The sequence below is a fragment of the Monodon monoceros genome, unplaced genomic scaffold (genome assembly GCF_005190385.1).
Source record: "Monodon monoceros isolate NGI ecotype Baffin Bay Population unplaced genomic scaffold, NGI_Narwhal_1 Super_Scaffold_21, whole genome shotgun sequence".
Classification (NCBI taxonomy): Eukaryota; Metazoa; Chordata; class Mammalia; order Artiodactyla; family Monodontidae; genus Monodon; species Monodon monoceros.
The window spans coordinates 91,690,802-91,718,216 of NW_021703778.1; the positions used below are offsets into that span (position 1 = coordinate 91,690,802).

A 27,415-nucleotide genomic window follows, 5' to 3' on the forward strand; every position below is an offset into this window, starting at 1 on the left:
TTCAAAGGAGAGGAGAAGGAATATGCCCTGAACTGAGTCCTCTCCTAAACCACATGGTCAACCTACAAGTTCATAAAGATGGACAAGTTTCAAAAGCAACTTCTTTTGCGATATGGCCACCAGAAAAAAGAAACATTAATTTAAAAATAAGTTTTCCTGATTATAAAGATTCACTGTCAAAATTTTAATAAGTACTAATACAAAAGAAAAACCCCACAATTTATCTTTATGGTCACTACCCAAAGACAACTGTTAAAATTGCAGTGTCTTTACTTCCAGGTGTTTTTTTTTTGTCATAAATACACATACATTTCCAAACACAATGCTTTACCTACTGTTTTATAACCTTTATTATGTAACACTGCAATATGCAATATTAAATGTTCTCCTTAAGCTCAGTATTATAAAGAACTATAAAATTCTCCAGTCCCCAAAAATTCAGTTGTGAAGCAGTATTTCAAAAAACTGAGAAAATGCAAATGATTGCAAATAGCACAGTTACGAAGTACTCTTTAATCCCAGTTGGAGAGACAGCTATTAATGGAATAATAAGGGCTGAGAAAGGAGGTTGAGAAGCAGCTGCAAAAGTTTTGACCGTGTTGTGAAAGTTCTGAAAGAGGCAGCAGGGGCTGAGAAAACTTATGGTCTTCCACCACCCTCTCTGGTTAAACAGATCTCATAGCATTTTGGGTCATCTTTGGTGGCCAATGAAATGCACAGCTCTTTTGTTTTGTCACCGCCTTAAGCTCGAGATTAGTCCTTTCGCTCAGTGAGCCATCTTGGATGCCTACCTGCTTTTTGCACTTATCAATCTTCTCTTTTTCTTGACTGGTAAGGAATAGACCCATTTTTTTCTGCCATTGAAGAACCCACTCATACAACAAGACAAAGCCGCCAGTGGCTGTTTCCAAAGCATTGTAAACTAATTTTCCAAGCTGCTCATCACTGCCTGCACATTGAAAGAAAATATAATTAAATTTCACTGGTACATTTTCTGTGGGCATTAAAAAAAAAAAGAGGGAATAGACAATCATTCATTCAACAATGGATACCATGTACTAACTATGAAAAATGTGATTTCATGTAATACATGCTCTTTTGTAACCAATTTTTGGTATTTAACAATATACTCTGAACTCTAATAAAATATTAAATTTTACAAAGGGACAAGATTCGACAGTGAGATCTTAGTATCGGACTAATGTTTTCTTCTACTAGCCGTTATTGACGATGTTACTTTCATAACCAGTCCATCTCTGATGACCGCGCCTGCTGGTGTGGTAGAGTAACCCTCACAGAGCTGCTAAATACCAACTAATGTAATAGAAGGTGTTTGGAACTAGGAACGCTCCATCAATGCAGACGAGTGTACACAGTGAGAACAGGTTTTAGTAACTTGGAAATTTGAATACATCAATGATTTTCTAAACACAAAATGTGAATATGCTCAGTAAATACAAACTGGCCAATGGCTTCAAGGGAAGGAACCAGTCGTGACAGTTTAAATTTGAAGCGTGTGAGAGAGACACATTCATTTAGTGATAGGCATATGGTTTCGACCTATACCTGGGAGAGCTCAATTTTTGTAACACCAAAAATTTTCTTACAAAAATCTAAATTTTTATTAAAGACTATAATAGAAAATCACCAAAAAATTGGAAGTGGAGAAAAATATCACCCACAATATCACCATTTCGTTTTATTTCTCTTCTAGCTCCCTCTACCCGTTTTTTTCCCCTAATTTACCAAATCGTAGCGTATATAACAGGGTTTCTCACCCTGGACACTACTGACATTTGGGACCAGATAATCCTTTGTTGAAGAGGGCTGACTTGTATACTGTAAGATGTTCAGCAGTATCCCTGGCCTCTATCCACAAGATGCCAGTAGCACCCCTTACCCTAGTCTTAATCATCAAAGATATCTCTAGATGTCACCTAATGTCCCCTAGGGAAGAAAATCGCCCCAATTGAGAACCACTGATATTCTTTTCTTTTTCTCGTATTCTTTTTCTCTTACTATATAAATAATATTGATAGTTCTCCATGATGCTACATTATCTTCATAATGAAAAGTGAAGTAACCTGTATACATAAGACAAAGTGGTCTTGGCAAAAATACTTTGGAGAAATGTGGCTGAACTAACTCACCTAGAGAAGCAGTTTTACTTCATAGAAATGCTGACCATTTAAGAGATTTTATTTTAAATGATCTGTTATGCTAGTCATAATTCCTGACATTCTCAGCTAAGGGGAAAAAAAAACACCCAATGTTTGAAAATGTGTCAATCAAAGGAAGCAACCTGTGGAATGTTGGATCTATGCAGCACACGCTGGAGACACATGATAGTAAACGTTTATGGGACGGAATGTGATGTGATTTACATAAAGCCTAATTAAATTCGTGAATTATATGGCACAATGTCTTGCAATATTTATCTCCCCAACTGGGACTAAGTGGGTATTTCATAATTGCTGGTTGGGTTTTTATTTTATATTATAGTTCATTATTGCCACCCTCCTTTTGTCACTTTTGTGTGATGGGGATAATAAAAGGGACAAAAGAACACACTGCAGTGAGGCTGAAGGAAAATGTTACCAAAAGAGCTCAGACTGATACTCTACTACATGCTACCAATCATCATTTATACAGAAGCCTCTATAATGCTTTAATATATAAGGAATAATATCTAGGGAAGTTCTTGATTCCCTCTAGTTCCAACAGCTTTAAAGCAAATGTTAATTTATTGATCTTTTACAAAAACATTTCTTAGAAAATTAGGGCATATTTTAAAAACTAGACCCGTCATGAGAAAACAAAATAAATAATTTACTTGGTGGTTTTATAAAAAAAAAGTTCAGGCTGCAAATGTGTCTCCTCATGAGGGTATTAAATAAGGTGAATCTGTCTAATGAGTACCAGTGAGACTAGGAGACAAAGGTAAGGTAATAAGCAGTTGGATTAATTTGCCTTCCTGATTTCCCCAGATTATTAAAAGCAGTGAGTTTTATGTTGCCAATTCATGAGTCGGAAATGCCTCAGAGTCAAGGACAGTCTCAGGACCAAAGCCAAGCATCTCTATCAAGGTCTTAAACCTGCCCAAACAGTTGCTGTGTCTGAACAGGGCAGGCTCTGCGTATGTGCAGAATCCTGCATGGTCCAGGCTGCCTCAGTCAGCAAGGTTGAGTGTCCAGATCTCAGACACTTCAGATGCTTGATTTCTTCTCCCTCCACCTGCTGCCCTCTCCCTGGCAACTCCCCTGTTTATTTATACCTCCTCAAAGAGGAAGGGAAAAGATAACGAAAGAAAGCAAACTTGATCCAGGTAATTTAGCTACCTGTTAGCTCTGGTAAGAATACTCATGGGATTGAAAATTGAACTTAATTGTCAAATTCACCATATGCAAGTGATCCCTACACCAATTAGTGGCTGTATCTGTATGACTGATAAAAGATCATGTACATTTAGGGCAAAGGAAGTAGATACTGAAAACTTGATTTTAATATAAACAATTTAAATAGCAAATTGCTGAATGAGATTCACTCCAAATAGCCACCTGCTAAATAAGATGGCTAAACTGCTAAATAAAACACATAGAAAATAAAGTGGTTTTCCTGGTCTGGTACAGCATGCCAAGCAGGAAAACGCTAAGCAGGTGGACAGCAAATTAAGAAAATGAGACTTGACCATTAAAGATCATAGGCATTAGAACTCATCTTGTTACACATATTTTATCAGCAACAGATGCACAAGATGCAAAATTCTACGGATTCATAATATTCCAACCATTTTGGTTTTGAAAAGCTTGGCTAATTCTAACGACGGCAAATTTTAAATTACCTTTCTGCTAACGATATTGCCCCAAGAGCCTGGGTTTTTATTTCCATTTTACAGAAGGGGAAACCTGAGTGACTTCTTCTAGTCATCAGGAACAGGAGCTAGGTTGACTATCATCTTAAAGAGTCTTCCTTGGACCGCGCTGGTCTAGACGACGCGGCATCTATTCTACCCCATTCCTTCATGATTAACTTTCGTCATTAGAATAATTTAAATGAGTTTAGCTAGTTTACTCACCAATACATTTCCCTTTGTGCACCATGAGCTGATCAGGACTACCCATAGAGAAATACAGGATTTCACAAGAGCCAGGAGAATCTTCACTACTACACACAGAATACTGACGTTCTCGCCTTAAAAATAAATTTGGACAACGATTTTTTTTCTTTAAGATTAACACAGGAAATTCTTGCCCCTTCATTTCTTCCTGCTTACTAGCCCACTCACTGTCCAACATCTGTCTCTGCTGGGAACTGAGCTGAAGGTGCTAATGCGAAAGCTGTCCAAGCCCCCACTCGCCATTGAGTCTTCCCCACATGAACTCTACAAACCCCTGCTCTACACCTGTGCTGCCCAGTATGGTAGCCACTAGCCACATGTGGCTACTTAAATTCAATTCAAACTCAATTAAATGAAAAATTCAGTTCTTCAACTGCAATAGGCACACTTAAGTACAGAGATACCTCATTTTATTGTACTTGGCTTTATTGAACTTCAAAGCATCTGTGGCTTTTTTTTTTTTTTAGATTGAAGGTTTGCGGCAACCTTGCATTAAGCAAGTCTATCAGCTCCATTTTTCCAACAGCATTTGCTTACTTCATGTCTCTGTGTCACATTGTGGTAATTCTTGCAATATTTCAAACTTTTTCATTTGTATTATATTTGCTTTGGTGATCTGTGATCAGTTACTACTACGACTCACTGAAGGCTCAGATGCTGTTTATTAGCATTTTTCAGCAATAAAGTATTTTTAAATTAAGGTATGTACATTGTTTTTTAAAAATATAATGCAATTGCACACTTAATAGACCACAGCATAGTGTAAACATGACTTTTATATGCACTTGGGAAACCAAAAATTCATGTGACTTGCTTTATTGTGGTGGTCTGTTCCCACAACATCTCTGAGGTATGTTTGTACTCAGCCCCAAGTGGCTAGTGGCTATATAAGCAAATGTTACTGGGCAGCATTGATCGAGAACATTTCCATCATCACAGAAGTTCTACAGCAGTGATTTAGCTCTATTCCATATTGACCCCACATCTCGTGCACACACACATCTGGAGAAACCTGCAAAATGGCGGGCTTGGAGCACTACAAATTCCTGATCACCAACTGGGCTTCCCACTATTGAATGCTCATTCATTCTCTTTCTGGTCTCTGCTCTTCCCCTTCACGACTTCTTCAAAACACTCAAAGCCCAACCCCTCTTCTTCTCTTTCCCTTTTTCTGCTTTTTTTTCTGAGTGGGAAGCAATAGCTGGGAAGCTAGATTATAACACAAATATAACGAGTAAATCGGGAGAGCTTTGCAGGGATGAGGCAAGGGAGAGAGCTCTTGATGGTCAGGATTGGACACTTGGAAGAAATGCTTTGATCCCTAGGAAGCAGCCCTCTCACTCTGAGTGTGATACTGACCTCCACTTTCACTGAGAACATGAAGAAATGAGCAGTGAAGCCCACACTTTCTGTGGGTCCACCTAGAAAGTTACTTGGCGTCTGCCCCATTTTTTCTTTTTCCCGGACTGTGAGAAAGGACAGCTGCCCTGTCCTCAGTTCCATCCCTACAGTCTCCTCTGGGACCCTGCTCCATCAGTTAGTCCCTCTCTCCTGTATGGTCAATCTGTTCCTCTATATTAGCTCCTTCCCTCAGCCTATATATCTTTCCCACGTCCATTCTACTCTCCCTCAATCCCATGCCCCATCTTGTTTTTCATTTTCAAACTTCTACACTTGCTGTCTCCATGTCTGCCCCTTCTATTTACTCTTCATGGTACTGTGAAGTCAATAAAGCTGCCACCTCCCTCCTACCCACTTTCGATCTGATTTTTCCCCTTGGTTCTTTTTTTTTTTTTTGTGGTTGGTGGCATAGTCATCCATTCTGTCTCACTAGTCAAAAATGTGCACATCTCCCTGAGCTCCTAGATCTCCTGCATCTAACTGATCCCCAAGTATCAGCCTCTCTTCTCCAATTCCCCTGCCCTGTTCAGGACATCACTAAATTTCTCCCGGATACAAGAAATACCCCATTATTAACTGGTCTCATCACCTTCAATCCTATACACCTTTCCCCCCACAACACCCGCCCACACTGCTGACAAGACCTGTTATGACTTGAGTCTCTCATACCACATGTGTGTCCACAAATTCCAATACCAGGGTATGACTAAATACACTGTAGCTCTGTTTAAATTTTGACTTCTCAAGTTATTTGTGCAAACCTGGGCACACTGAAATTTATAGAGAAAAGGATAAGAGCGAGGGTTTAAAATGATGTGCTAGACTTATTAACATATAATAAATGATCCAGAAGCACCTCTACATGAGCTTTGCCCCCTCCAACAGATGGTGCTAATAGTCATTTTAGTCTAACTCCTCTATGTTCTTTAGTTTACAGTGTGTAAATGCTTGATTTTGAGGCGTTTTAGACTATTAATCACCCCATCATGACTGTTAAGTACGAACCCAATGAGAATGTTAAGAGTTCTAGTAAGAAAAGATGTATCATTAGGATTGGAAAAAAAACCCAGAGATCATTTTAAAAGTGAAAGTGTCAAGAAAAGGACAAATGTGGTACATGCCACATGGGATAGACTGACAGCAGGAACAGTTCTGAAGGATAAAAAGTAAATCACAGAGAGTTTGAAGAGAAGGAACAAAGAAGTCCAACGTCACTGACGTTTCCTGTTTTCACCCAAAAATGTGTACATATTGGAGGCTCATACTGTCTACTTTGGACTCATCAGAATTGGGTTCAGAACAATCTTCTGGAACCTAATCTATTAATAAGTAAAACAGCTCCTAAACTCCAGCAGAAATAGCCATCCCAATGCAAGCAAATGGTATTTAGAAGCAATTAACACTGGTGACATTGCCAACGATTTTTTTTTTAAAGATTTATTTATTATTTATTTTTGGCCGCGTCGGGTCTTAGTTGTGGCACACGGAGTCTTTCGTTGCTGCACACGGGGTCTTTCGCTGCGGCACATGGGCTTCTCTCTAGTTGTGGCGCGAAGGCTCCAGGGCATGTGGGCTCTGTAGTTTGTGGCACGCAGGCTCTCTAGTTGAGGTGTGCGGGCTCAGTAGCTGTGGTGTGTGGGCTTAGTTGCCCCGCAGCATGTGGGATCTTAGTTCCCTAACCAGGGATGGAACCCGCATCCCCTGCATTGGAAGGTGGATTCTTTACCACTGGACTACCAGGGAAGTCCCGTCATTGCCAATGATTAATTCTAGATTATGGAATGTTCATGGGGGTTTGCAATATCATTAGAAATATCACCCATGTTATCAGTTTTTCCCAGTAGCTGTGGCAGTACACAGGATAAAGGGTGTTTTAAACAAAATTGCCAAATAACATTAACTGGGTTTTATAAAGAACAGATAATTAGACACAGTTCAATTTTAGAAGACTAAATTAGGCATCTACGACCTTGATACCTCAAATAAGAAGAAAATATGATTTTTTAAAAAGCCAAGTAGCAAGAAAAGAGGAAGCAATTTGTCTACTAGGGACTTGAGAATCAGACTCCCACCCAAAAAACTGCTCTGCCAACATGGTCAATGGTGTAGATGGTTGGGATGGGACAGAAAAAGGGAGATCTCAGATGAGACACAGGGGGCTAGGGTAGTCTCACCTTCCCGCCTAACTCACCAAGATGCCACAGAAAACTCTAGCTCTTGGTCCCCCAATTTGAAACTCCAGGCAGCTCTGTGGACATAAAGTTAGTAAGAATTGCTGACATTGCTTAATTTGAAGTGAACCAGTATATGCCTCCATGGAGCCAACTGGAGAGACTGTGAACAATGGAGGCTCACAAGTGTGGAGAGATATATCAAGGATTCCCTCTTCCCCTACCCACATCCTTAATACTTCAGCGGTTCCCCAGCCCATGTCTTATACTTAGGAGACAGGCTGGGACCTGGGACCCTTTGCTGCAGTGCTTTCACCTGGACAAACACGTCTCCTAGAGCAACAGAAGACAAAGAAACTATAAGGGACTAAAAATAACTGCGTGCATGCCCCCTCGGGGCAAATTATGAACAACAAGATACAAAAAGACCAAAAACCCAACTGCCACTTCTGAGGTGTTGGGAGCAAAGCAGGGTACTGAGCATGCACCCTGCACACAGCACCACCAAGGGGGTGGGGCTGGCCACCCAAGTCAGCCCTCCGGCCCAACCCAGGGGTCTGCCCTTACCCTCACCCCATTTAAGGCACCAGCTTGCCCCCCCACCTCAGAGACAGAGCAAGGGCACCTGTTATTTGCTCCCATGTGCTACAGCACAAGTCCCAGTAAAGCCTTCCCTGAATTTCTCATCTGGCCTCGTATCAATTTCTATTGATTAAAGAGTCCAAGAACCCAGCTGGGTAACACTTATACCCTTAATTATCTCTTCTCTGTAAGGAGGAATAGCCAGCAGTTACCACACCTGGTGTCAAAATCAGGAAAACAAACTACCAGACAACCTGATGCTGTTTCCTGGTGAAAATGGGTGATGTGTCCTAGATTCTGGGCTACACTTTAGTAACCTGCACAGAAGGCAAGTCTGAAACGGTGAAAATAATCCTCTACCATGAACTACTTTATAGAATTTTTTTTTCTTTTTTTGCTTCTCCTAAAAAGTTCAAAGTGCCCATTTATGAGATACAACATCCCTGGGAAGAAGGCAGGAGAGAACTATGTCTGCATTTACAAAAGACAGCTTGACACTGAATGGTTAGTTTAAACTGACGCTTTAAAATAGTTAGTTTTATATTATTTGAATGTTACCTCAATTTGAAAAAAAATAAAAGGTAAATCCTTCAAGGGGGAAAAAAGACAAGCTTAAGGACACAGAAAATAAAGCTGTTCAACAAAGACAAAAACACATCCGTGAAAAGCTGGGCCAATGGGGCTGGCCTTTGAGTATCAGGCCTTTAAGCTCTTTCCACTAGAACAGTGAGTGGTTTTCTGTTCTCTTTCTCTTGTTTTACGCAGTAGAAACCTTTCATTAAATAAAGCCTTACTGATTTTTGATATGCCCACATAAAAAGAAAAGCTGAGTCACCCTGGTTGAAGAGACTGCAGACCCTACAAGTGCCAAAAAGACAGTCTGTCCCTTTCTATCATCCTTCCTGACTCCCTCCCTCCCTTCATCAGACGTTTACTGAGCACCTACTCTGTCTCTCCCAGGCACTGTTCCAGGACCTGAGGGAAACACAGATGGGGTCCTTCCTCGCATGAACTTGACATTGTCATGAAAGGAGAAAGACAATAAAAAAGCAAACAAATGTATATGAAGTTCAGTTAGCAGTAACTGCTATGGAGAAATGTAAAACAGGGAAGTGGAGAACAAGTGACCAAGCAGGGGAGCGGGGTGTGGGGGGTGCTCAGGGAAGGCGTCTGAGGTCACTTGTGAGCGGAGAACCGAAAGATAAGGAGTCGGCCATGCAAAGTGCCCCAGGGAGAGCGTAGCAGGCAGAGTGACTGGAAGAGGCCCTGAGATGGGAAGGAGCTTGGTGTGCGCGAGGGACTGGAAGATGAGCGTGGCTGCCGTGCAGAGGCTAAGGGAGGGGGAGAGTAGTATGAAGCATGATGTGCAGACTGTTCCTCTACTGTTGCTCTCCTGTTCTCCATTCTCCACTGGCAGCCAGGAAGAACTTCACTCAGCGTGGACCAGATGGTATCTTATTCCCCTTTAAAACCCCGAATGGCTGCTCATTACACCTAAACTGCTGACCCGACCAACAGAGCCCTCCGTGACACACCCCTGCCGCCCCCTTGAACCACTGTCTCCATGCCCGCTCATTCTAGCTGCCCTGTTTGATGAGCTCTGCGCAGCACAAGACCAGGCTGGCTTCGGGTCTTCTGCTCCGGCTGCTCTTTACCCGAACAGCTGGCTCCGTTCCATCATCCAGATCCGGTATCTGTGCCCTGCCAGTCGAAAGCCACCGTCCTTCTGTCACTCAGGATCCAATCCTTGGACTCCAATCTAAAGTAGCCATCCAGTCTTTCTTCAAGACAGCCTATTTAAATTCTCTGCGGAGCGCTAGTCACTATCTGACATTTTCTTGCTTGCTTGTGGACAGACTCCTCCAACTAGAATATAAGCTCCATGAAACCAGCGTCCTTCTTGATCTTGCTTATTGAATCCCCAGGACTCAGAACAGTGTCTGACCTTTAGTAAGTGCTCATTAAGTATCTGGTTCTAGATTGTATTGTTTTTAGTCACAGCCAATTCGAATAATGCCTGCTGACAACAGTGATGACAAGGCCATCTCTACTAACTCTATCAACTGTATCTACTAACTGAAAGAATAAAATGGAACACTCTGGTTATTTCCTTTGGCTTTCCAACTCAAAGACTAGTGAATAGCAAGGAAGAAAAAGAATCATGAGTATGCCATGAGGTACTTCAGTATATCAAAGACTTTTTATTTCTTAACTGAAGAAGCATGTAAACTATATTTTAAGAAAGATTCATGCTTTTCTAGTCGGTAGCCAACATAGTGCCAGAATTCATGCAGGTTTGTACAACAACGTTGGCAAACAATACATAAAAAATGATTTCTTCTTGGATGCTCATGGAATGTCACATTTTATCCAAGACATACAAATGGCCCTCTACAAGCACTACATGAAAAGTTCTACCTATGTCAAGGAGGGAGAGAAGTTCCCATCCTTCCTTGAATAAACTTGCTAATAATCTCTGATCTCAAAAGCCAAGTCTAATCTTGGACCCGCTGTCTACAGTTAGCCGCAAAAATGGAAATGTTTAAACTAAAAAAAATTGTTTTTTATACATCCTTATTCATGGCATTGATTTATTTCCACTGCTTCTAACACAGTAGGAATCTGTCAATTATTTCCTACTGAAATACTCTGACAACTTCAAACTATGTTGCCTAATGGAAGCCCAGTTGCAAAAACAATCTAAATTGGTGCAAGGAGTTATAACCTTAAAAAGGAATTGTTACCAGAAACTGCATTCAAGAAAAGACTTAGTTCACCTTAACAGTAGGTGGTTAAATGTTAATATCAAAATAATTTCTGAGCTGATTTTTTTTTTTAAGTAGATAATTAGGGAAAGAACTGAAATGATTCCTTCGTATAAACAAACTGTAACCCGAAAGATTATATAAGCTTTTAGTTTGGTACCTAAAATGTTTCTTTTTATAGAAGAAAATGTTGGTTTTAAGTGCTGCTTAGATTCTCACAAGAGATAGTTTAAACACATAAAGAAGCTGAATTATAATACCTATACTACTTAATCACCCACCTACTCACAAATGGATTCTGTACTAAAATTCCTTTCTGGTCCACAGCGGGTCACAGCAAATAGACAGGGAAGTCTCAATTCTTTGGTGGAAAAGGATGTGGAGGAAGAGATAGTACCTTTCATATCATCTCTGGTGACAGGGAACAACCCAGGAGCCCACCTGCAGTAACAGGGAAGCCCAGTGTCCTCAGTAGCAACAGGGAGGGGAGCCCTGACAGCAAACTGGGGCTCCCATCCTCATGTAAAGGATCTCCCACACCCGTGCCTGTTTTGGAGTATCCCCCACATCTGTGGTGGGACCTAGGGAGTTACAGACTGCAAACACACACAGTGTGAAATCTGACTGGATGATGATTCTGACAGAGAAAAGTTTTTAAATCACTTACTGAATAATTAGATCATTAAAAGTCAGATCAAACTGCACTGGAGGCAAGACTGTGAAGTGTTGTAACTGTTATAAAAGGGAATGAACCCTAAAACTGGTTTCATGAAAGATACTTGGAAAGTGTTAAATGAAAATTTCATTTCATATTGCTAACTAATATATTAAGATATACAGGCGCTGCAAAAGTTATTAAAACTATCATGTGACAATTCCACCAAATTTCACTACAAGTTGTTTTAATTCTTCTACATCTTTCATCCCTTCAGATCAGAAACCTCAGGGACTCACCTAGACCTTCCAGATGAGTTGGTCCGATGTTTTCCATTTCCTATAAAGTCAGGAGAGCCTCCATGTAGAATGGCAGCTGTTCTGTGTCCTCCTGGGTCTTTCCTAGAGGTATGATCTTGGTTTGACAAACTAGCTATTTCTAAACGTTCCTTAAAAAAAGAAAAGTAAAACCTACTTTAGATATGTCATAAGTGGAAGACAATCCTGGTACATAATTATAAATATGTAGAGAATGCAACTCTTATTTAAGCTGAATGTTTTCAAGTGTAATAAAGTTGAACTCAACTTTTAAAAGTTTAATGTCCAAATATGTACTGGTTCAAGAACTGAAGGCCAGGTTACCATTTCAAGAGAATGTGAGTTTTATAAACGAAAATGCTTAGAATCGTGGAATATACATGAAAAGTTAGGGAGAAGAGCAAGAGATGAACAGAAGGAGGCATTCAAAGAGAGAGCAGATTCAATATCCTATAATAAACCATAATGGAAAAGAAAAAAAATGTTCTAGTACTGTTTGCTGAAAAGGCTATCCTTTCTCCAGAATTATCTTTGTACCTTAGTCAAAAAATCAGTTATATATACATGGGGTGGAGGGGGTCTATGTTTGCATTATGTCTTCTGTCTATTGACACAATTAGTATTGTTCTGTTATCTATCTTGACTCCAATATTAAACTATTTTGAACACTGTAAAAAACAAACAAACAAACAAGGAGAGAGCAGAGTGAGTGACAGGAAGGCAGATCAGATGTAAGATAGGAGAGTTGGTGGGAACAGTAACATCACCTTAAATTTGTATACAGCTTTGTACGCTCACAAAGGGCAGTACATTTATCTGTGAGAATAATTACATAAGACAGAAAGGAAGGCATTATCTGTGCCGTCTTAAGGGGTGAGGAAAATGATCCTCGGAGAGTGTCATCTGTCAAGGTCGCAGAGCCAGGCAGTAAAAAAGCCAAAGCTTTCAGCCAGGTGCTGCTTACCTGCACATCAGTGCCTCCACCCACTGCACCTCATTGCTTCCCTTAAGTTTAATGCCATATTTCTCTAAAAGAGAATGAGCAAAATTGTCTCTGGATTTCTCCAAACATGTGTAGCTGGTTTTTGATTGAGTTGGACTCAGGAAAAATATAGGAAAAAGGACTTTATCCTTTTCCACTCCTGCTTTTTAAACCAGCTCTGTTGAATCCTTCTTTTCCATCACTGAATGAAATCTCAGGGAAATCCATGTGGTTTCCATTCACTCTTCTGTATGAACAAATAGTTTTGTTTTCCAAGTATTAATAATTCCAGTCTGGATTGATTATCAAAACTTCAATCTCCTCTGTCCTTCAGCTCTTTTGATAAACTACTGTAGTTATGTAAGCCAAAGACATCTACAGATAACATACAACTCTAAATTTTGTTACTTATTTGGAGAATCTAAAATATATAATGAATGATATTTGGGGGACTTTTTAGTGCTTCATTTTAAGCTTTACTTCTGATACTAACAAAGGACGGGAAAAAGAATAATGAAGGAAAAAGAATAATGAAGAATGAAGGACAGGGGTCCTGACTTCTCAGATATTCAAACATTATAAAGATACAATAATTCAAATATCATCAATGGAAATAAAAAGATTTTATGTTTAGCAAAATGTAAACTATTTGAGTATGGCAGAACTGCTAGAGTACCTGCTTAGCCATTTCTTTCCTTTTTTTCTCTTCTTTTATCTCTTCTTTCCTTCTCTGAATCTCATGAAGGATTTCACGTTGCTGAAATAAATCATACTGCCATCAGATGCTGATCTCTGAAACCCATACAACATACGAATTCTGTAATCACAAAAAATCTTTTGAATTTCAGTAATTCAAGCTCTCATCTCCTAAGAGATCTGAATATCTAGAACCTTAGTACAAACTGTAGTTACGTCAGTTTTATTAGAGTTCTTAGGCAATAGGCTTCCCACTTAAATGGGTGTGAAGACTGTGGGGAGGGACACGTACTCCCCATTTCTATGTGGACGGACTTTTTTTGGAAGCACGGAGTCCTAACCACTGGACTGCCAGGGGATTCCCAATGTGTAGGGACTTTAACTGCAGCAACACCATGGGCTGCTCACTGCTCCCCACACTTGACTGAGACCCTCCTCTTTGATACCTGCCTGTCTGCAGAGAACATGCACTTGCGCCTACTGTCGGCCAGGCCGCTGGGTGGAGGTGGGCTGAGCTGGGTGCACACCCACAAGCCACAGACCTTCAGGTGCATTCCCCAATCAGTTTTCTCAGTATTAAAAGTGGCATTTTGATCTCTATCCATTTGACTCATGTAGCTATTACTCAAATGATTCTGAATTTTAGGTAGAGAAAAATAGTGTTTTTTTATGAGCTGCCTAAAATTCCAGGTTATAAATATCAAAACCATTGAGAAACTCACCAAAAACTATTACAGCAATAATATAAAGCATACCCAAAACTTACAGCTAGTTATTATAGTAGGACACCAAAACAAGTCTGTTAAATATCTTTATCTTCTAGTAAAAATGTGTCTGCCTAAGAACAATGACAACAATAAGGAACTTTAAACCCTAAATGGTAACTAGGCTATGCAATTAAATAGGAGATAAGCAGTAACAAAATGAATGGAACCAGGATTTCCCTGGTGGTCCAGTGGTTAAGACTCCGTGCTCCCAGTGCAGGGGGCCCAGGTTCGATCCCTAGTCAGGGAACTAGATCCCTCATGCTGCAACCAGAAAAAACCAAAAAAAAAAAAAATCCCTCATGCCACAACTAAGACCTGGCACAGCCAAATAAATAAATATTGAGAAAAAAATGAACGGAGCTCACAAAGACAGTGTTAACATAAGTAAAGGATGAACAAAATGAAGCAGGAAAAAAGAACCAGGAATAAGAACCTAAGAAAAGCAGGAAAAACAAAACCCTACAAGTAATTGCAACACCTAAGGGAAAAAAACTAAAAAGCCTCACTGAGAGATAAAAATAAATGGAAAAACATTCCTGGATAGGAAGTCTGAATACTGTCATAATGTTAATTCTTCCTAAATGAATACATAAGTTTAGTGCAATTTTACTCAAAATCCCACAGGCTTTGTTTTGTTTTGCTTTTGAGAAAGCAATCCTATAACTTATCTGTGAGAATAGCCAATAGAAAAAAAAAAAAAAAGAATGAAGGATGAAGGGACAGGGGTCCTGACTTAGACAGTCAAACGTTATAAAGATACAATAACTCAAAGAGTGCTGTAGAGACTCAAGAAAAAAACATGAATTGAACAAAAGAGACAATTCACAAGTAGAACTTAGTATAAATGAGTAGGTAAAATACACTTTAAAGGAATTATTACAAATCACTTAAAAGTGAATGATTACTTAATAAATGTGTTAGGAAAATGACTGGGAAAAAAAAAAAAAAGAAAAACTCAGACCCTCATTTTTACAACCCACACCAAAATAAGTTCTAGATAAGTTTATTAAAAGACCAAATAGAAGGAAAAAAAACCTTAAAAATCAGGAAGGAAATTTAGATACATGTATTAACTCTGATTAAAGCATTTTTAAAATAACACAGCAGTATACATCTGTACGCAAATTAAGAAAAAGTAAAAATGGTTAATGAACAAAAAAAACGTTCAGTCTCTGGCTTTGGCTACTCATTTGGGCATGAGATACTTGTCCCACAGAGGGAAGAAGATAATAGCCTCTGAACTCCTGCACAGCTTTACAAGTACAGAAAGAGCACCAGAAGTTTGGTTAAGCCAACTTCCTTTTTCTTTTATTTAAAAACCTGGACTAAGCGTTCTAGGGGTAGCATTGATATCTGCTGGGAGGGAATCACTCATAGTATTTATTTCTTGGTTACTCTTAGGGCCTTCTTTCACATGAATCCATGGTTCTTGGATCAAATGCCGAGCAAAACTTAAAGAAATACCAGTAAGTGAGTAGGTAGAGACGGAGGAAAACCTATAGGAGCTCGCAGTCCTCCGGGCCGGACACCGCGGCGACAAGGGTCTCACCTCCTCTTCCTCTTTCCGTTTGGCCTCTAACTGCCTCCGTTGCTCCTCCTGAGCCCGCCTTTCCAGCATTTCTTCATGAAAAGACTTGGGAGGGGGCTTGTTGTGCTCGCAGAGGAATGACTGCACATGGTAAGCCAGTTCAAATATCATCACCTAAACACATGGATGGAAATCAACCACAAATGGTCAAGTGACGCAAAGCAGGGCCTCAAGGTGAGACTACAGAAAAACATCCAGGCCATCCGAGACTCACTCACAATGGTGATATTCATTTTGATGTGACACGTTCTAAATTAGGTCTAGGATGCAACCACAGGAGGAAAAAGCTTTTATAGCACTCACCTCATTGTGTTACCATCAAGAAAAATTACTATCTAGACAAATAAAAAACTTCACTTTTCTTTTGCAATCCTATTCAATTTATTATCATTTTCTGTATAATAAATCCGATAAAATGTTATTCTGTATAAATAAATCTGGTAAAATATTTAAGACTGCATAAAAGTAAAGACTACCTTCCCAGCTAGAAAACCTGCCTACATAATGACAGTTGAGCAGAGAATAATCATTGCTAACATGACAGCTTTCATCTATCCATACAGCATACTGACAACATCCTACTGGGGTACAGAGGCAAACGCTTAAAGGCCTCACTCTCTCCCTACTAGTAATGGGCCAGTAGGAGGCTAATTAATACTTAGAAAGCATTTCATTTCCACTTAGGGAAGCATTCACAGTATCAGAAGGAAAAAGGCCCCCCTCTCAGACAGCCTATGTGAATGTAGGAAGCCACTTTCCCCAACCCCTAAATCATAAACCATAGCTTGGTTGGTAAATCAACAGAGCAAGGGTTTCTGGGACCCCACACTGACCAACTATTCCAACCCCAAAGAGGTCAAGAGTGCCAAGCTCCTTCTGCAGATGAGGACCACCACTCTGAAATTTCTTTTTCCTCATTTACAATGAAGCACATTAAAAATTATTGTTTCTAAAAGGACTTAGGGTGGTAAAAAGTAACAGAATTCATTGTACACAAGAATATATAGTTTGCCTGGTGTTCACCTTTCTCTTGGGGAGAAACCACAGCTATTGTTGGGGGAAGCTGTATTTTTTATTGTACTAGAAGCTGTGGCATTCACTAGAAACACTAGTTTAGAGTCTAAGAGGCAAACTATTCTGTGAAAAGCTCTTTTAAGGAAAGCTGGTTAAAGAAGGCAGTTTCCATCACGTCAAAGAGAAACCATTTCTACACCAGGAAGGAGCCAGGAGCCAAGCAGTGGAGGGATTTTCTTTTGCTAATCTATTTAATTTACTAGCATTTTCTGTATAAATCTGATAAAACATACAAGACTGGATGTAAATAAGAGCTAGTCTCCAAACTGGCTCTTGTCCCCCTCTCCCCCAAATCTACACAGACCATCGTCTTGCTTCTCTCAGCCTCTGCTCACATGTCACCTGGTGGGGCCTCTCCTGACCTCCTTATTTACAACAGCCGCTCTGCCTCACCTCGCAGTACACATCTTTATCAGTCAGGGTTCTCCCAAGAGACAGAACCAAATAGAAGGGGTATGTGTCCACATATATATATATATATATGGTATAGTATCTGCACATAACCTATGTGCATCCTCCCACAGTATACTTTAAATCATCTCTAGATTACTTACAATACCTAACAGAATGAAAATACTATGTAAATAGTTGTAAATACTATGTAAATGTTATGTAAATAGTTGTTGGCATGCAGCAAATTCAAGTTCTGCTTTTTGGAACTTCCTGGACTGTTTTTGTGAATATTTTCCATCTATGGTTGCCTGAATACACGGATGTAGTACCCACAGATACGGAGAGCCGACTGTGTATGTCGAGAGAGAGAGAGAGAGAGAGAGAGAGAGAGAGAGAGAGAGAGGGAGGGAGGGAGGGAGAGAGAGAACGCCAGCAGGCTGGTGACCCAGGGCAGAGTTGATGTTGCAGTTCAAGTCCCAAGGGCATCTCCTGGCAATTCCTTCTTCCAGGGAGGCCAGTCTTCTTCTTTTAATGCCCTCAACTGACTGGGTGAGGCCACCCCACCTTATGGAGAGTAAGCTGCTTAACCCAAAGTATACTGATTTAAATGTTAATTTCATCTAAAAAATACCTTCACAGAAACATATAGAATAATGTTTGGCCAAATATCCGGGTACCATGGCCTAGCCAACAGACACATAAAATTAACCATCACAACTTCTATTAGAATGGATAAAATAGAAAACTGACAACATCAAATGCTGACACGGATGTGGAGAAACTGGATCACTCACATATTGCTGACGGTAATGTAAAGTGGTCAGCTAATCTGGAAAATTTGGGCAGTTTCTTAAAAAACTGAACACACGGTACCATACACCCACAGCTGCACCCCTGAGCATTTATTTCAGAGAAATGAACTTGTGTTCACACCAAAAGCTGTACGTAAATGTTTACAGCAGCTTTATTTTTTATTTATTTATTTATTTTTGGCTGTGTTGGGTCTGCATTTCTGTGCGAGGGCTTTCTCTAGTTGCAGCAAGCAGGGGCCACTCTTCATCGCGGTGTGCGGGCCTCTCACTGTCACAGCCTCTCTTGTTGTGGAGCACAGGCTCCAGACGCGCAGGCTCAGTAGTTGTGGCTCACAGGCCTAGTTGCTCTGCGGCATGTGGGATCTTCCCAGACCAGGGCTCGAACCCATGTCCCCTGCATGGGCAGGCAGATTCTCAACCACTGCGCCACCAGGGAAGCCCAGCAGCTTTATTTTTAATAGCCCCAAACTGGAAATAATTCAGCTGTCTTTCACCTGGTGGATGGCTAAACAAACAGTGGTGTACCTATAAGATGGAATACTACTCAGCAATAAAAAGTAACAACTATTGATACATGTGACAGTCTGATGAGTCTCCACAGAATCATGCTGAAGTGGTGGGGGGAGGGGGAGTAAATCCCAAAGGTCACATACTGTGACCCTACTTATATAACATCCTTGAAATGAGACAATTACAGAAATGGAGAACAGATTAGTGGTTGTCAGCTATCACAGAGGGCATGGGGGTGTAAGGAGGTGGCAACATTAGGGATCTTGTGGTGATGAAACTATTCTGTATCTTGACTGTATCAATGTCAATGTCCTGGTTATGATATTACACTATAGTTTTGCAAAAATGTTACCATTGGGGCAAACTGAGTAAAGGGTACTTGGGCTCTCCTGGTATTATTTCTTACAATTGCATGTGAATCTATAATTATCTCAAAATAAAAAGTATAATTTACAATAAAGCCAAAAAAGGCAGACGGGTGGGGGGACAACAAAAGCAGAAATAAACAAGTGGGACTACATCAAATTAAAAAGTTGCTGCACAGCAAAGGAAACCATCAACAAATGAAAAGTAACGTATAGAATGGGAGAAGGTATTTGCAAATCATATATCTGATAAAGAGTCAATATTTAAATACATAAAGAACTCATACAACTCAGTAGCAAAAAAAAGAAACCAAACAATCTGGACTTCCCTGGTGGTGCAGTGGTTAAGAGTCCACCTGCCAGTGCAGGGGACACGGGTTTGATCCCTGGTCCGGGAAGATCCCACATGCCACAGAGCAACTAAGCCCGTGTGCCACAACTACTGAGCCTGCACTCTAGAGCCCACAAGCCACAACTACTGAGCCCGCATGCCACAACTATTGAGCCTGCGCTCTAGAGCCCATGAGCCACAACTACTGAAGCCCGCATGCCTAGAGCCCACACCTCACAACAAGAGAAGCCACCACAGTGAGAAGCCCGAGCACCGCAAAGAGTAGCCCCCACTCGCCGCGACTAGAGAAAGCCCGCATGCAGCAACAAAGGCCCAGCGCAGCCAAAAAGAAACAAAACAATAAACCCCCCAAAAACTCGCAAACAATCCAATTAAAAAAGGGGCAGAGGAACACAACAGACATTTTTCCAAAGAAGACATACAAATGGCCAATAGGCATATGAAAAGATACTCAACATCACTAATCATCAGGGAAATGCAAATCAAAACCACAATGTGTCATCACCTCACACCTGTTAAAATGGCTATCATCAAAAAGACAGCAAATAACAAGTGTTGGCGAGGATGTGGAGAAAAGGGAACCCACGTACACTCTTGGTGAGAATGTAAATTGGTGCAGCCACTATGTAAAACAGTATGTAGGTTCCTCAAAAACTTAAAAATAGAAATACCATATGATCCAGCAATCCCACTTCTGAGTATATATTTAAAGGAAATGAAAACAAAGGATCTTGAAGAGATATCTGTACTCCCATGTTACTGCAGCATTATTCACGATAGCCAAGCTAGGGAAACAACCTAAGTGTCAACGAATAAGTGAATAAAGAAGATGTGATACACACACACACCAGAATATTGTTGAGCCATGAAAAAGGACATCCTCCTGTTTGCAAGACACAGATGGACCTTGAGGCATTATGTTAAGTGAAGCAAGTCAGACAAAGACAAATACTGCACAATATCACTTACAGGTGGAATATAAAAAAGCTGAACTCACAGAAACAAAGACTAAAAGTGCTGTTGTTTTAAGCTGTTACATTTTAGGAAAATTTGTTAGACGGTAATAGATAACTGAATTCGGACAGAACTGAATACTGAACACTTCCTTACTTGAACTTATAAACAAAGTAAAGTATTTACACATAATTATTAGTTTTTCAAAGTAGAACAGCTTTGTGGTATTTGTTGTCTACACGGCCTAGGAGCCAGAGGTAGTAACTAGAGTGTTAGGGACCCCTAACTTTCAATTTTGGCTCAAGTTCCAAGAAAACATGTACTCTTGAGATATAATTTGGTGGTTTGATATTTTGGTTTTTCTACCTGTAAGACAGCATTGACATACATTAATTCATTTGTTAAATTTAAAAAGTATTAAACTAATATAAATAGAATAAAATATAATAACTTAAATAAAAAAGAAACAGAGACTAGAATGGTGGTTACCAGGGGCCGGGGGCGAGGGGGTGGGAGAAAAGGGGAGATATGTTGGTCAAAGAGTACAAACCTCCAGTTGTAAGATAAATAATTCTGGGGATCTAATGTACAGCATAATGATACTTAATAACACTGCATTGTAAAAATAAAATAAAATACAGCAAAAAATTTTTCAGAAAAATCACAAATCATGAATCCAAGAAACCAGAGGATTCTGTAGCTGAATTTTCAATATAACTCCATATTATTTTTCAGCTAGACATTACACTAGACTAGAAATGACTTAAACTAGAAAGAACTTTGGAATAATTCCCAAGGCCTATTTTTTTGTCCAGACTGTGCTATGATCACTTTCTTTCTTTCTTTTTTTTAACACCTTTATTGGAGTATAATTGCTTTACAATGGTGTGTTAGTTTCTGCTTTATAACAAAGTGAATCAGTTATACATATACATAAATCCCCATATCTCCTCCCTCTTGGGTCTACCACCCACCCTCCCTATCCCACCCCTCTAGGTGGTCACAAAGCATCGAGCTGATCTCCCTGTGCTATGCGGCTGCTTCCCACTAGCTATCTATTTTACATTTGGTAGTGTATATATGTCCATGCCACTCTCTCACTTTGTCCCAGATTACCCTTCCCCCTCCCCGTGTCCTCAAGTCCATTCTCTACGTCTGTGTCTTTATTCCTGTCCGGCCCCTAGGCTGTTCAGAACCTGTTTTTTGTTTTTAGATTCCATATATATGTGTTAGCATACGGTGTTTGTTTTTCTCTTTCTGACTTACTTCACTCTGTATGCAGACTCTAGGTCCATCCACCTCACTACAAATAATTCAATTTCGTTTCTTTTTATGGCTCAGTAATATTCCATTGTATATATGTGCCACATCTTCTTTATCCATTCATCTGTCCATGGACACTTAGGTTGCTTCCATGTCCTGGCTATTGTAAATAGAGCTGCAATGAACATTGTGGTACATGACTCTTTTTGAATTATGGTTTTCTCAGGGTATATGCCCAGTAGTGGGATTGCTGGGTCATATGGTAGTTCTATTTGTAGTTTTTTAAGGAACCTCCATACTGTTTTCCATAGTGGCTGTATCAGTTTACATTGCCAACAACAGTGCAAGAGAGTTCCCTTTTCTCCACACCCTCTCCAGCATTTTTTGATGATGGCCATTCTGACTGGTGTGAGGTGATACCTCATTGTGGTTTTGATTTGCATTTCTCTAATGATAAGTCATGTTGAGCATCCTTCCATTTGTTTGTTGGCAGTCTGTATATCTTCTTTGGAGAAATGTCTATTCAGGTCTTCTGCCCATTTTTGGGTTAGGTTGTTTGTTTTTTTGATATTGAGCTGCATGAGCTGCTTGTAAATTTTGGAGATTAGTCCTTTGTCAGTGGCTTCATTTGCAAATATTTTCTCCTATTCTGAGGGTTGTCTTTTTGTCTTGTTTAAGTTTTCCTTTGCTGTGCAAAAGCTTTTAAGTTTCATTAGGTCCCGTTTATTTTTGTTTTTATTTCCATTCCTCTAGGAGGTGGGTCAAAAAGGTGCTTGCTGTGATTTATGTCATAGAGTGTTCTGCCTATGTGTTCCTCTAAGAGTTTTATAGTATCTGGTCTTACATTTAGGTCTTTAATCCATTCTGAGTTTATTTTTGTATATGGGGTTAGGGAGTGTTCTAATTTCATTCTTTTACATGTAGCTGTCCAGTTTTCCCAGCACCACTTATTGAAGAGGCTGTCTTTTCTCCATTGTATATTCTTGTCTCCTTTATCAAAAATAAGGTGACCATATGTGCATGGGTTTATCTCTGGGCTTTCTATCCTGTTTCATTGATCTATATTTCTGTTTCTGTGCCAGTACCATACTGTCTTGATTACTGTAGCTTTTTAGTAGGGTCTGAAGTCCGGGAGCCTGATTCCTCCAGCTGTTTTTCTTTCTCAAGATTGCTTTGGCTCTTCAGGGTCTTTTGTGTTTCCATACAAATTGTGAAATTTTTTGTTCTAGTTCTGTGAAAAATGTCATTGGTAATTTGATAGGGATTGCACTGAATCTGTAGATTGCTTTGGGTAGTAGAGTCATTTTCACAATGTTGATTCTTCCAATCCAAGAACATAGTATATCTCTCCATCTATTTGTATCATCTTTAATTTCTTTCATCAGTGCCCTATAGTTTTCTGCATACAGGTCTTTTGTCTCCTTAGGTAGGTTTATTCCTAGGTATTTTATTCTTTTTGTTGCAGTGGTAAATGGGAGTGTTTCCTTAACTTCTCTTTCAGATTTTTCATCATTAGTATATAGGAATGCAAGAGATTTCTGTGCATTAATTTTGTATCCTGCTACTCTACCAAATTCATTGATTAGCTCTAGTAGTTTTCTGGTAGCATCTTCAGGATTCTCTATGTATAGTATCACGTCATCTGCAAACAGCAACAGCTTTACTTCTTTTCTGATTTGTATTCCTTTTATTTCTTTTTCTTCTCTGACTGCTGTGGCTAAAACTTCCAAAACTATGTTGAATAATAATGGTGAGAATGGACAACCTTGTCTTGTTCCTGATCTTAGAGGAAATGGTTTCAGTTTTTCATACAATCACTTTTTTTTTAATTTTAGAATTTTATTTATTTTTTTATACAGCAGGTTCTTATTAGCTATCCATTTTATACATATTAGTGTACACATGTCAATCCCAATCTCCCAATTCATCACACCACCCCCACCCCCTGCCACTTTCCCCACTTGGTGTCCATACGTTTGTTTTCTATATCTGTGTCTCCCTTTCTGCCCTGCAAACCATTTCATCTGTACCATTTTTCTAGGTTCCACGTATATGCATTAATATACAATATTTGTTTTTCTCTTTCTGACTTACTTCACCCTGTATGACAGTCTCTAGATCCATCCACGTCTCTACAAATGACCCAATTTTGTTCCTTTTTATGGCTGAGTAATATTCCATTGTATATATGTACCACATCTTCTTTATCCATTTGTCTGTCGATGGGCATTTAGGTTGCTTCCATGACCTGGCTATCATACAGTCACTTTCTATACTACAACAATCACTGAAGTTCTTGGAAACGCAACTTAGATGGCTGTGACTCAATGTGTTATAGAATGCAAGTAAAAAACTGTCCAGACACTTTCCTAGAGGCCCAGCATAGACATGGAGGCCTAGGGTTAGCCCTTACTTAGCTTTTCTCCATTTTTATAGGATGGGATAGTTAAGCATGAGCTACCTAGGCAAAAACACTGAGTGATCTTATACAAAAGTGAGGAAATAGATTATATTTAAGAGATAATAATACTCTCTGTAATTATACACACAGTACACACAGAGTTAATACACACAGTAATACTCTGCCCTAAGAAGTCACCTAGCGTAGCCCTCCAAAGAGAGTTCTGCCACCCAAGGGGGAGCTCATGTAGACTGTGATGTCACAGAATTAAAAAAGAATCAGTACTGAACTAGGTGTAAATGCTCAGGTATAAAAGGGACATTGATGGAGGAGAGTGTATTGTTAATTGTTGAGAAGGAAAACAGTCTTTCTGATATGAAAATTGGAGAGGTGGCAAAGTTTGGTAAGATATCACTTGTCTGCAAACATTTTCCAGCATAAAGGTTGAAGTCAAGATGAGGTCATGATGTCAGGTCCAAAGTGTGCAAAAAGAATGACCAGGTTCATATAAAGTGCTTCCAGAAGAATTCTTAAGCAACAGTACTATCTATATACACTCTACAATTTGTAATTCATAAATACCATTAATTAAAAAAATACAAACAGCAATGTTCCCCTTTGTAGATACCAATAAAACCCAAAACATCCTAGTGAAATTTAGATTTGAGGTGCAACAGGAAAGCCTTTAACCCAAAGAAAAGGCCAGAAGGCAAACACTGTTGAACATGACGAGATTTTTACCATCCTCTCATAATTCCAGTTTAACAAATCATACCTCACCACAATGTTTTTTGGCCACTTCTTCTAGGCGGGACTTTAGCAAATTAACAGTTTCATTTGACAGACCTTTGGCATTCATTAATGCTATTTCAGGGACTCTGGAAAAGAAAAAAACAAAAAGGAGTTACTCTAGAAAGTACAGATTATTTGCATTAATATTTGCTAAGTTCCAAGCTCGGGGCCTGGGGATTTCATAAGGGCCTCATTTGTGAATCTCTCTGTACCCCCAGCAACATTTCTTTTCATCTCAAAAGCATTTTAACTTTACCCCAGCAACTCTGTTGACACAGTACTCAGCATGGAGGCACCTGCAGCCTGTGGGGGCAGCAGTGGGCTGGCTAGTCGTCAGTGTGGGCAGTCAGGTGCCCTGATCCCCCAGAGGACCAGACATACATGATTGGGGCTCGATCAGGGGTCTCCCCAACTCCTCTGTGTGATTTCAGCTTTACAACCTGATTTAAATTTTTAGCATCAATTACTGTCTACTGCCTTTTAAAAAAATCGCTCCAGCTCTGTGTGTGATTCTAGCCTAGTAACTTCACTATGAGCTCCCTTGTATGGTAACGCTCCATCCTGGCTTGCCCCTCAACGTCAGTTTACTCAGACAGCTCACCTGCCAGAGTCCAGACGCTCTGTGCTCATTAGTGCACTCCGGCATAAAGCAGGACAAGAATACTAGGTGAGATGGAGCCACAGTGATCTATCTAGTATTCCTACAACATGCTGTGTCCCAGGCACTCACTCTGCTGTAAATGAGCTCACTTACTCATACATAAATCTAGTCATGCACATTCTGCAAACTCTGCTCTTCCAAGGATGCCTACCACACTCTCCTCTCCATCCCTATAGAGCGCAACTAAGAGTTAACACTTTCTACCCAAGGAAAGTACAACCAGCCCTTGGGGTTCTTTTACTTCCAACCAATACACATCTAATAACAACTCTGAGATTCAGTAGGCTTCATTTGAAGAGAAGATGATTCATCACTTCCCACCAAGCATTTCTGAGTAATTCATGGCGTTTTACCTTGGCGAAGCCTTTACTCTTCACTTACCTATGGATTCTCTCAATGCTTCAGTATGACAGATTGCTACAATCATCAATCTAGTTGGATAGATGGAAATCGGAGAGAGACTACTGAGTCTATGCGTGGTCCAGCCAATCCAGGATTCTCTCTCTCACAGTGGCATCAAGGACTATTTTGCAGAAAAGGAAAGTTTTCCTGCCCCATATCATCTCAAAAGATAGGAATGTTTCCCCAAGTCAAGACTTACATAATTTTTTTTTAAAAAATCAAGCAGTCATTATATAGCAATATCAACAAAATGGTGAAAAATTCAACTGCAACACTAATTAAACTTGCTTTAAAATTTCCAGTGTTCTCTTTATGCCTTTGCTACATAATTCATAATTTTATGTAGCTGATATTATGATGTTTACTTTTTAACTTTTTGTTAAGCATTTGCATGCTGTTTCTTAAATAATATTTTTACCAAGTAGACACATCAAGATTTACCTGACGAGTTCTCTAAAGTAGTGGTTCTCAACCAGGGGTGATTGTGTACCCCCCAGAGGACATCAGTCAATGTCAAGAGGGCAAAGAAGTTCTGCGCCCCTCCCCGCATTCCTTGCCTAAGCATCTCTTCCATCTGGCTGGTCCTGAGTTGTATCCTATATAATAAACCGGTAATAGTAAGTGAAGTGTCTTCCTGAGTTCTGTGAGCTGTTCTAGCAAATTATCGACCATGGGCATTATGGGAACCTGCAAATTTATAGCCAGTTGATCAGAAGTACTGGGACTTGCAACTGGCATCTGAAGTCTTGTTGTGGGACTGAGCCCCTAACCCAGCTATCAATTTTAGTGTCAGAATTGAATTGAATTGTCTGGACACCCTGTTGGTGTCAGAAAAGACACCACCTATACAGTGTCAGGAAAACTAAAACCTAGAGAGGCACTGTCTTATTTTTCTTTGATAAAATTAATCACCCTCAATTAATGCATAAATTAACTTTCTGAATACCTACTATATCTACTCTAGGCATAGAGGTTGGGCAAAAAGTGGGTTACTAACTTTGAGGAGCTCAACTTGACCTATCTGTATTTTCACATTCTCTATCACCTCTTAAGATAACAAGTCCCATACATTTACCACCCACTGTGTAAGGCAGGACTTCCTTTTGTCACGTTCCTTCACTGGCTTCCTACACAACAAGCTCAAACCACAAAACATCATCCAGGCCAATCTGCTTTTCCACATGGAATGTCTGGGGAAAGATTACATGGACTATGCATGGTACTTTGAAAAAAGAATACTCAAGTCCTGATAGCTAATGCTTTTGTTTTACAAGTGAATCTCAGCCAGAGGGAGTATCACCTTCAGTGGGAGTTTAGAAATACATGAGGTTTTCGGCTGTCTCACTGACTGGGGAACTCTCTTGGCATCAGTGGGTAGAGGCCAGTGATGTTACA

The 27,415-nt window shown here is 39.9% G+C and overlaps 1 protein-coding gene across 3 annotated transcripts in view; it reads right to left on the minus strand.

Moving 5' to 3' along the window:
• Positions 1-27,415, minus strand: part of EIF2AK4 (eukaryotic translation initiation factor 2 alpha kinase 4) — a 114,254-nt gene that overhangs the window by 73,942 nt on the left and 12,897 nt on the right. Inside the window, exons 3-9 of one of the 3 annotated variants that reach the window (XM_029237373.1) lie at positions 26,462-26,616; positions 24,941-25,043; positions 16,003-16,155; positions 13,667-13,747; positions 11,991-12,139; positions 4,076-4,191; positions 792-949 (exon numbers count right to left, since the gene is read on the minus strand). In XM_029237373.1, the coding sequence (XP_029093206.1) occupies positions 792-949; positions 4,076-4,191; positions 11,991-12,139; positions 13,667-13,747; positions 16,003-16,155; positions 24,941-25,024 (741 nt within the window). In that variant the 5' untranslated portion in view covers positions 25,025-25,043; positions 26,462-26,616. Of the gene's footprint in view, positions 1-791; positions 950-4,075; positions 4,192-11,990; positions 12,140-13,666; positions 13,748-16,002; positions 16,156-24,940; positions 25,044-26,461; positions 26,617-27,415 lie in introns of those variants that run through there. The other 2 variants (XM_029237372.1, XM_029237374.1) reach the window with 2 other exon arrangements.